The 11,794-nt window shown below is 39.8% G+C and overlaps 1 protein-coding gene across 1 annotated transcript; it reads left to right on the forward strand.

Moving 5' to 3' along the window:
• Positions 1–5,078: 5,078 nt before the first annotated feature.
• LOC114244449 (uncharacterized) lies at positions 5,079–10,867 on the forward strand. The gene is made up of 4 exons (XM_089734921.1): positions 5,079–6,388; positions 7,465–7,542; positions 8,763–8,918; positions 10,032–10,867. Exons 1-4 carry the CDS (start codon positions 6,377–6,379, stop codon positions 10,308–10,310), a joined length of 525 nt encoding a protein of 174 aa, XP_089591047.1. The 5' UTR covers positions 5,079–6,376; the 3' UTR covers positions 10,311–10,867.
• Positions 10,868–11,794: the final 927 nt, after the last annotated feature.

Here is an 11,794-nt window from a genome sequence, read left to right on the forward strand (position 1 = left end):
CATAAAGTATAATATTTACACCGCCACACACACACACACATGGGCGTAGCTGGTGAAAAAACCAAGACACGTGGAAAACATACATAAAATATAATCCGCTAGTGTATTTTTTAAATGTATTTTCATAAATATTCATGGTTAATATTGAATTCAATAATTTTGTTTGTTGAAAATATTAAAAACAAAAATACTATTACAAGATAAATAAGTAACTACATACACAGAAAATCAATATAAAGTACACATACATTTCCGCAGATAGGACAAATATTATGATGATTAAAATAAGAAGAAATATGGGCTCATTTTTTTTATTGCCCTTATAGGCAGACAAGCACACGGCCCACCTAATGGTGAGTAGCTACGGTCGCCCAAGGACGTCAGCAAAGCCAGGGGTAGAGCCAACCTGCTGCCTAGCCTTAAGTAATCTCCACAAGCCTCGTTTGAAGAAGAACTTGTCATATCGCTCGGGAAAGCTCGGGGAGCTTTTTCCAAAGCCGGATGGATAGCAAATTCAATACTTTATAGAGTCAGGAATATAATTTTTTTTTATTTCTTAGTTGGGTTGTTGAGCTCACGGCCCACCTGGTGTTAAAAAGTTAGTGGAGCCCATAGACATCTACAACGTAAATTCCGCCACCCACCTTGATAAGTTCTAAGGTCTCAGTATAGTTACAATGGCTGCTCCATCCTTCAAACCGAAACGGATTACTGCTTCACGGCAAAATTAGGCAGGTCGGTGCTACCTACCCGTGCGGACTCACAAGACATCTTACCACCAGTAATTACGCAAATGATAATTTTGCGGGTTTAATTTTTATTACCCGATGTTATTCCTTCATCGTTCCACGATGAAGGAATAAGTCAATCGTGAACATTTGTTAAGATCTTATTTCATTACAAAAATTGGTACCCGCCTGCGGGATTCTAACACCGGTATATCGCTAGATACGAATGCACCGGATGTCTTATCCTTTAGGTCACGACTGCTGAACTTCATCGTTCATAATCTGAATCCTGACCATACAAAAGTTACAGCAGCGGAGAGAACGGTGTGCAATTAACCTCAAATAAAGCTATAGTAATATTTGAATATGACAACACGTAATCTATCTATCTTACAGCCCACATATGTCCACTGCTGGACATAAGTCTCCCCCAAGCCTTGTCACAACGACAGGTCTCTGCTTGCATCCAGCATATTCCCGCGAATCTCAATAGGTCATCGGTCCACCTTGTGGGAGGCCTACCCACGCTACGTCCTCATATCATAATAATAAGAATCATATTAATAATAAGCCTTTATTGCTGTTTTTCTTACTAATAAGTAACTTAATAAATTACTAAATAATAAAAAAATAAAAAAAAAGGAACGTTGGGAAGATGAAATAAAGAGTGTAGCCGGCCCGCATTGGAGTCGAATGGCCAAAAATAGAGAATATTGGCAATCTTTAGAGGTGGCCTTTGTCGAGAGACAAGCTGTTTTGAAAACATCCTCATATCATTCTAAACTTTATACCTACAACAATAACTAATAAGTAAATCCGCGAACATCGACTAGTGAACGTAAACTGGGCGTCTAATTAAAAATCCTGAACGCATTCACGACGGAATATCATTTGCTTCGGAATGGTAAAAACCTTATTAGGAACTTTTCGGTGCGTTTATGTATATGTGAATTGCACATAAATATCAATCTAATTATATGAATTTAAATCGCTTTATAAATTTTAATGACGAAAATATTATGTATTTGGATGCGGAGAAAATATGCGATAGAATACTAATTTACAAAATCGACTTAAAAGTTATTTAGGAGTCCAGTAATTAGACACAAAGTGGTAAACGATTTTAATTAATAACTAAAAAACGATTATCTGTGCTGAGCTCACGGGGCTCAAACCGGGGAGTTGCTAACACTGATCCTAGCAAGAGCAGTGCTTCGCAGAATCTACCACCGGATCGGAAACGCGACCCACTGAGAAGATCCGTCGAGAAACTCAGTGGGCTTTCAGTTTTAATGTACATAGTATAGTTCAGATATATTAAGTACACTCCGATATCGGCGTATAATGAATCAACATTCAATTATTTATTAATATAGCTACCTACCAGTGACCTCGAGAACCTATGATGGATTCGAAGCATGGCTTTAATTATTTCTTTAATTCTGCACGTTTTTGTTTTCTTTACCTAATCACTGGAAGCTTTAGCGGTGATTCCAGCTACGCTAGGTTTGGTAGGCGAACTCACGAGACTCAGTCTGCAAGAGTTTATTAATATGTGCAAAAGCAGCAAAAGCTCGGGCAGTGCTTCGCTGAATCTATCACCGGATCGGAATCGCGATCTACTGGGAAGATCCGGCGAGCCACTGAGTGTCGTATAGGTTAAGTTGCACGTCGAACTCTTGAAAGAACGGTGACCGGTGCTTGGAGTATATAAAAGCGTCGAGAGTGGACGGAGAGAATTCGAGAGGACATGTTGGGGTGGCGGCTGTTGTTACTTTTCCTGTCATTAGGGTCAGGGATGTAATCTACGATGGCTACGACAACAGAGTTGTCGTGTCATGCCGCTTTCACGAAGAACCATACTGACGCTGTCTTCATATACTTCTTGGTTTTTTCTAACTCCAAGTCGTCGTGAACATCCTTCCTCACACACCACGGCGCATATTATTGGATAGCTGAGATGTGTCTTATAATGGCCCCAAATGACGTCACAAAAATTGAATTAGCTTTCCATCGCGTTTTGTCATTTGGCGCGGCCATTTTGATATATACCATACATTGTCCAACTACTATTAAGACAAGTTTCGATTGTTTGGACAGCATTTGTAACATACTGACAAATACGTTTTCCAATATCACGCGAGCGCATCTCAAAGATGGTGCTTAATAAGTCGCCAATATGTTTTCTCTGTTAATTTACAAAGGTTGACAAACACTATATTGAATTTAAAAATCGATTTCATTCTACTGATGATAATGACGATGATGGATCGACGCAACACTTCTATTTGATAAATATAATATATTTGAATATTAAGTTATTATTATTTTTTTGGCAGGAGGAAATCGCCCGGCCTTCCTCCCTCCATCCCCAGTGGAGGGCGGAAGTCGAACCGACTAAAACCTCCTGTCGCTCAACAACCAGCATCCAAATCTCGCATGAGACAGAACTCACGAAAAGGTAAAAGGGGGGAAAGTGAAGCGTTTAGTGCGAAGCACATCTCTTCCAACACCCTCCTCCTCGGGATGCCGGACCGGCGGTCGTCGGCGCCGCGACCACCAGCCCTCTCCGTCGGCAGGCTATCCGTAGCCCACCTAGATGGCGCCGGTTAGAATGGTCCATCCCACGGAATACCTCGCTGGGTCAGAGCCAGCATGGGATTTAGTTATTATAATGTATTTTTGATCATCATCATCATCATCATCATCAGCCTTTATCTGCCCACTGCTGGACATAGGCCTTCCCCAATGCCTTCCACATAATGCGGTCCTCCGCCTTCCGCATCCAACGACTTCCCGCCGTGCGCACTAAGTCGTCAGTCCACCTGGTTGGAGGACGCCCCACGCTCCTGGTACCCATCCGTGGCCTCCATTCGAAGACTTTCCTCCCCCACCTGGCGTCGCTGGCTCGACAGGTGTGACCGGCCCATTGCCACTTCAGCCTGCTAACTTTGAGAGCTATGTCGTCGACTTTGGTTCTCCGTCGAATTTCTTCGTGCCGGATTTTGTCCCTTAGAGAAATACCTCTACCTTAGAGTATAGCTCTCTCCATCGCCCGCTGTGCGAGTCTTAACTTATGGGCCAGCCCTGCCGTCAGTGTCCAGGTTTCCGCGCCGTAGGTCATCGCGGGGAGAACGCACTGGTTAAAGACTTTTGTCTTCAGGCATTGAGGAATTTTGCGAGGTGAGGATTGCACGGAATTTCCCAAACGCCGACCAACCCAGTCGTATGCGTCTCTCAATCTCTGTATTTTTAATATAAAGTAGAAACTCTACGTATATCCAAGCGAAAGCCCTAGAGAGATTTTATCGTGAAATGTGGTGATTATTAAAGTTGAAAATAACTTTAATTTTTTATCGCTGACATCGATATGTTTGAAGGAAATGCAATAATTGCTGTCCTACATAGCTGTAACTTTGTAACCATGTGTCTGTCAAGTCATTCTCAGGAGTAATTAAGAAAAAAATATTAATTTATTTATTCATTTGTCGTAGACTCATTTGGTATAGCCTGCTTCAAGGCTATAAAATTGTAGACAATTATCATATAGCCCATATGGTAATTATAAAATTTTACGCTTAAGGAACTTAATAATGAAAATACTATAATAGTTTTATGAATAATTAGTATACAAGCTACAATCTCTCAGAACAGTAACTAAATACTAATCTGTGTTCTCTTTCAAATCCAGCTGTCAAGAGCAACGCACCAATTTTATATTTCTCTTAAATTAAGTCTTTAATTTGTCATATAAGGGTAAATAAATATCCCAAAACAATAAATACAGTCCCTGAATTACCACAATGTAACAAACACATATTTGATTATTTTTATAAAATCAATCAATCAATATCATCAACGTACCTACATACAATACAGACACACTTCTGGTGCAGCGAAATACATAGCACGCGCATTACTGTTAAACATGATATTATTAAGTAACACGAGAAATACCTATGGTATATGATTTTAAGCACTCTTTAGAAAATCGTGCAATTCATTTTTTGTTCGATTTTGTAATTTCATGTTTTAAGACTAACTGGTCATTCCTAAGCAACGTATTACGTTAGTATCTATAGTTAATGAATAAACTATGATTAAAAATATCTTGAATATGTATTTAAAATACGAAAAAAAGCTATTGTCCTGTCTCTTCCAAAACCCGATTTATATTTTGAGATCACACAAGTAACTTCCTACCAATTCATTTCATTTGTATTAAAAATGGAATTGTAGCACAGCTGTTAGTGCAATACAACAAAGACTGTATCCTAAGATCGAGAGCCCACTGAGTTTCTTGGCGGATCTTCTCAGTAGGTCGCGTTTCCGATCCGGTGGTAGATTCAGCAAAACACCGCCCCTAACTATAACTATACTGAGACCTTAGAACTCATATCTCAAGGTGGGTGGCGGCATTTACGTCTATGGGCTCCAGTAAGCACATAAAACCAGGTGGGCTGTGAGCTCGTCCACCCACCTAAGCAAAAAAAAAATATAAATTACTAGGGTTAGTGTTATCAACGTCTTCAGGTTAGAGCCCCGTGAGCTCGCCTACTCGCCCGGTTACCCTGGCATTATTACCCTTACCTACCAGATTAGGTAGGGAAAAAATAAAGGTAGAAGGTCGCTATGTTAAATGGGCCCGATATATCAAATAGGCACAAACCATGAATCAATTTATCCCACATTAAGACATTGTAATTTGACAAAGTCTACCTTCATGACGTCTCAGTTAATTAGTGTAATAAACAACAGGAAAATGTATGTGCAATGTAAGCTTAGTATATAATTGCAGGCTGCTATTCGTAATTTTGACCAGGAATGGAGAAACTATTCGTTCTTAAAAGCTTTATTAAGATACTAGCAGACCCGGCCACACGTTGCTGTGGCTAAGGATTTTATTTCTAAGCTAGCGCCCCACCCTCGCTTCGCTTCGGAAACATTAAATTTTATTATTGATAGCTGAGTCCCGCGATGCTACCCGCGGTTATTGTCGTACCGCGGGTGAAGCCGCGGAGCGAAGCTAGTCTAAAAAAGGTAGCCTAAGTTACTCCTTATATCATCAGCTACCTATCAGTGAAAGTCCCGTCAAAATCGGTCCAGCCGTTTCAGAGCTTAGCCGGAACAAACAGACAGACAGACAAATAAAAACTGTAAAAAATGTTATTTTAATATTACAAACAAATCGGTTATTTTAATATTATAAACAGACACTCTAATTTTATTTATATGTATAGATAACACGTGACCGGCTATGTTACAACTAAAAATTAACAAAGTAAGAACAATTGGATTTCACTGTATTGCGTTTACTACTTACTTATTATATTGTTAATTAAATTAAGCTTTACAAAATACAATAGATGACCACAAACTTATCAACAACACAGTTAATGAAAGGACATCTTTAAAGAAAATTGCTTTTTAAATTATGTGTAAGCAGTGTGTCCCATTTCTTTTGTTAATTAGCTTCTTTAATTGCTTATAAAATATTCAGCTGTATAAAGACTCTTTGAAAGTCACACGAGATAATTAATTCAGTCGCCAGGATGTCAAAATCTAGACTGAGCTTTTCAACTAGTATATAAGGTAGACCACAAACTAAATTGGTCACACAGCATTCCGGTACCGGCTAACGGACAACCATGAAGAGCCTTGTAAGTTCTTTGATAACTACACTTTATTTATTACAGAATTTTGATATTAGAGTTTGTGCAAAAAGAAAGCATTGCTTAGAAAATGGTTTTCAAAACTATATACTTATTAATTATGAATTTAGAGCACATGTGAATTTTACAAAATTTTAACAAAAAAAGTAAATCGACTTGAACAGAATATAATTAATTAATTGAAGTAAATTTAATATTATTAAGGATAACTCAAACAACAGGGGCCACATAAAAAGCACCATCAACGAAATATGTACAGCTAGAGAAAAGTTTTGAAGTAACACAAAAAATACAGACTCTCTTTTAAACTCGGTTAAAAAAAAAAGAAATAAAAACATTTTAGTTTGGATTTCTTGGACTGTTATGCTGACGGACTAGAAGCTTGAGCACTAGACTATATCTATATTAGACCGAACTAATTTTCTCGTAGTCTATGCCCATTCGTGATTTTGAGAATACCCGAAAACAGATTAGATGCACAATCTCGAATCTACAACTAAATAGATTAAAGCAATAAGTAAGAGGACGTTTGGATAATTTCATTTCGTTCTTCATAGACTGAGAATTGTTTTTAGTTCCTTCTGTGCTCAGGGATGTATTCCGAGGACTATATTTACGCCATCTCGTGTTTACTACCCAGCGACGAAGAGTAAGTCTCCTTCGTCCATAAGCACTATTCCAGAGATCGTTTCTGGGGCGTGCCATAAATAAAGCTCTGTGATTATGCTCTTGTCACTGAAATGGATATTGCCTTTAATTTAAAGGCGGTTTGAAAAGTCATTAGCCTTGTGAGGGCTTGTATATGGGTCTGAAGAGGAGTAAACAAACGTATTTAATAACCATACCATAATCAACCACATTAACCCATTTTATTTCAGTATTGTAGACCGGGCGAATTGGTGTGGATTGGGAGAGGCCTATGTCCAGCAGTGGACGACTGTAGGCTAATGATGATGATGATAAGCCCATTTTATTTGTTTACATTATTCGTGACACGATGATGAATAGTTCCTTCTATGTACGTAAATTAATTGCATAATAATGATTTTGAATTATTTTTTCAGATTCTATTCGCCATTTTGACCGTAGCAGCCGCCAAACCTAAGCCAGGTGGTCTGTCCTATGACCCTTGGGGCGCTGGCGTAAGTACATTTTACATTACTAGATCAACTCTATGCGTGTAGTAAATATATATTTCAATCGATTAAAACTATAACAAAAACGTGTCTATACAATGAACATATTTTACCTTTGAAGTCGTCGTGGCCTAAAGGATAAGACGTCCGGTGCATTCGTATCTTGCGATGCACCGGTGTTCGAATCCCGCAGGCGGGTACCATTTTTTCTAATGAAATACGTACTTAGCAAATGTTCACGATTGATTTCCACGGTGAAGGAATAACATCGTGTAATAAAAATCAATCCCGTAAAATTATAATTTGCGTAATTGCTGGGGGTAGGACCTCTTGTAAGTCCGTGCGGGTAGGTACCACCACCCTGACTATTCCTGCCGTGAAGCAGTTATGCATTTAGTGGGGCAGTCGTTGTAACTATACTTGAGATCTTAGAACTTATATCGCAAGGTGGGTGACGCATGTACGTTGTAGATATCTATGGACTCCAGTAACCACTTAACAACAAGTGGGCTGTGAGCTCGTCCACCCATCTAAGCAATAAATAAATAAAACTTCGATGTACTTCAGTGAGCTGTATTTCATATTTTCTTTATGTGTGTTTGTGTTTTTTTTTTTCTGTCAATATCATCAAGTATCACTCAAAAGCCGTGGGAAGAATGTAATATTATTAGATTAGCCGCAATTTCCCATCCCATAATCCCATTCTCACGGATCGTTTGGAACCTCTGGGTCTGCGGAGGGACTTCGGTTCCCTCTGTATTTTGTACCGTATGTTCCATGGGGAGTGCTCTGAAGAATTGTTCGAGATGATACCGGCATCTCGTTTTTACCATCGCACCGCCCGCCACCGGAGTAGAGTTCATCCATACTACCTGGAGCCACTGCGGTCATCCACAGTGCGTTTCCAGAGGTCTTCTTTGCCACGTACCATCCGGCTATGGAATGAGCTCCCCTCCACGGTGTTTCCCGAGCGCTATGACATGTCCTTCTTCAAACGAGGCTTGTGGAGAGTATTAAGCGGTAGGCAGCGGCTTGGCTCTGCCCCTGGCATTGCTGAAGTACATGGGCGACGGTAACCACTCACCATCAGGTGGGCCGTATGCTCGTCTGCCTACAAGGGCAGTAAAAAAAACCGCAATTTAAGAATTGGGGCTAGTATCACGTTAAAAAAACCGTTTTAATATTTAGAATAGCAAGCTATAATTAATATATATCTATTTATGCAGTTGTCATCATATGGCGCGTTCCATCAACCCTCGATATCAGTAGCTCAGCCAGTTGCTGTAGCTCAGCATGTAGCCGTGGCTCAACCCGTATACCACGCCGCACCAGCTGTAGCTGTAGCTAAGCCTGCCGCCACAAGCTACTCTTCATTCCAGCAGGTATATTCAAGGCTTTTTTATTTTTTCCTACCTAAGCTGAGAACTTTGAGAGACTATTTCAGCGTAACCTAAGCTATTAGGTGAGCTCACGGGGCTCAAACCTGACGACGTTGCTATCACGAACCCTAGCAAGAGCCGTGCTTCGCAGAATCTACCACCGGATCGGGAACGCGACCCACTGAGAAGATCCGGCGAGAAACTCAGTGGGCTGTGTCTGTGGGTTAATTTACTCGTCGAGCCCTTCGTCGCAAGCGACGGGTTCGACGTGAACGATGATCGGTGCTTGAGGTATATTCAGGGCCCTGAGACTGCGATACTTTAAGACAAATGTTTTTTCTGTCTGGAAACTAGCGACATCTTGTCTCGGATGCCCCCAAACCTAAATGTTGTTAAAGTTAAAGCATTTAATTATTGTATAACTAAACACATAAATTTATAAATCATACAAATCTTAATTTGTTATAGACAAATTGATTAAATTTTATCAATTTGTGGTTTTTGAAAATTTACAAAATTCTTCATTAAAAATAAAATATAGGATAGGTAATATGTTACTGCCATCTACAGGAGCAATGAGAAACTAATCGAAACGAAGCCATCTAGTGGCCAACGCCCGTAAACATTTTTGTTGAGTGCTTGAGTTGCTTATCTATAACTAATTGATCTGTATTATCTATAGGTATATTATTCAAGAATTATTATTACCTAGTGCTCGCTCAGTGGTCGAAATTCGATCATAATTAATTGAAATTAAAAGTTTGAACATTATTATGGTTCTATTGTCAAAGACTTCTATAATATAATCACAGATTTCGCCAAGGCTGCACTATAGACAAATTATATTAAAGACAAACAATATTATAAAAAACAAAAATTGTTATAAACGGTTACATGCACCTAAAATCGCAAGGTGGGTGACGGCATTTACCTTGCTGATGTCTATGGGCTCCGCTTAACACCACTTATACCATCAAATCAATTTAGCGGTAGACAGCGGCTTGGCTCTGCCCCTGGCATTGCTGAAGTCCATGGGCGACGGTAACCACTCACCATCAGGTGAGCCGTATGCTCGTCTGCCTACAAGGGAAATAAAAAATGAAATTGTCTCAACAGGTCGTTCACCCAGTTTCCGTAGCGCAGCCAGTTGTCCACGCTGCTCCAGCAGTGGTAGCTCAGCCCGTGGTCCACGCAGCCCCAGCAGTGGTTCACGCCGCGCCAGCTGTAGTAGCTCAGCCTGTAGTTCACGCCGCCCCAGCCATCCAGACCTTCGCCCAACCAGTAGTTTCCAAATATTTCTCCGTTGGCTCATATGGTAGTTACGGCGGTGGGTATGGCGGTGGGTATGGCGGTGGCTACGGCGGTGGCTTCGGAGGCTATGGTCACGGATGGTAACGAGAAGAACATGTAATTATATATATATTTATTTAAGCGTTGAGATCATGTCCGTCCGGTGGGTGTGTTGCTAATAAAGTGAATTTAATCAGATGCACTTATGTATTTTAATTTTTTCATTGACCTTCTCCACCACCATTGGTGAGAGTATTTTAACCTTTGCCTACGTTTGCCCCTAGAGGCGCTGTTCCAACTGCATACAAATTTGAGTTAACTTTTACGCTATCGAGAACGTTAAAAACTCGCACTAAGCACACAGATGTCTGTTTTTATTAAGCCGTAACGCATTACAAGCAGCAATACGTTTCGGTTTGAAGGGTGGGGCAACCGTTGTAACTATACTGAGACCTTAGAACTTATATCTCAAGGTGGGTGGTTTACATTGTAGATGTCTATGGGCTCTAGTAACCACTTAACACCAGGTGGGCTGTGAGCTCGTACACCCATCTAAGCAAAGAAAAAAAAAGAAGATTGCTAAAGATTCAATTGTTTTAACTAACATTAGTCTCTTAAAGCAATTAATCTTAAAAGAGATAGGACATGTAAAACTGATACAATTTTTAACTAGATAGAGTATAAACAGACAGGTAACTGTGCTGAAATCGTTGTCCGTATTCGAAACATGGGCGCCAAATCGATTTTAATTTTAATGTGAATGTAGCATATCGATTTACACGGTGATTTATGATGTGTTTTTTCAGCTAAGTTTGACTTCTGCTAAACTCCCACTTTTAAAGTCAGCCCTAAAATGGTAAAATCTCATTAGATTTTCTCATTAGATCCGATCATAGCTCATTAGCTATCCGATCCGATCCGAGTAAATGAGCTATGATCGGATACTATGGACTTATTGCTTAAGATGCGAATACGTAAAACTGTAAGAAAAGTCACGAGTTGTTGAACAGTCATTACTATTGACAAGTTAGCACAGAAAAACTAGCAATGGTTTTAGTTTACTTAAAATGAGTAGTCACGCTAATTGGGTTTGAAAAGTAATTTCTCGATAAATTTACCTGACTATGCGATTTACCATATTACAAACTAGAACTAAATAAATAAACGAGTATACACATAGATTGGAGGGATAAATAATACCGTATTACTAACACTCCCTTTGCCTGAAGCCCGTCACAAGCCGTCGTAAGTACGAAAGCTCTAAAAACAATAAAACTTGGAACAGCGCACGCACGCAAACGATAAAGAAACGTCACATAAATCGATGTAAATCATACGAATTGTTAAATCGATATTCGTAACGTGGAACATCACTGAACGTCGCGTGCATCGCCCGTCAGTAACAACTATCCTTTGAATCAGCCAAAGTAGTGTAACCATGGATTTTAGCTGATTACAAGGAACATAAGGACAAGTGTATTAGTCTATTGAGAAACTTGTTGTTCAGGGTAGAGTCAATGGTAAAAGATCTCGTAGACGAAACCCTGGACTGATCAGATGAAAATCCTTACCAAAACCCCACTTAACGA

Source organism: Bombyx mandarina, chromosome 18 (genome assembly GCF_030267445.1).
Source record: "Bombyx mandarina strain Sakado chromosome 18, ASM3026744v2".
In the NCBI taxonomy this organism is placed as follows: Eukaryota; Metazoa; Arthropoda; class Insecta; order Lepidoptera; family Bombycidae; genus Bombyx; species Bombyx mandarina.

Coding starts and splice junctions, on each gene's coding strand:
- LOC114244449 (XM_089734921.1), top strand. Junction 7,543..8,762: donor ATGACCCTTGGGGCGCTGGC/GTAAGTACATTT, acceptor CTATTTATGCAG/TTGTCATCATATGGCGCGTT. Junction 8,919..10,031: donor GCTACTCTTCATTCCAGCAG/GTATATTCAAGG, acceptor TTGTCTCAACAG/GTCGTTCACCCAGTTTCCGT.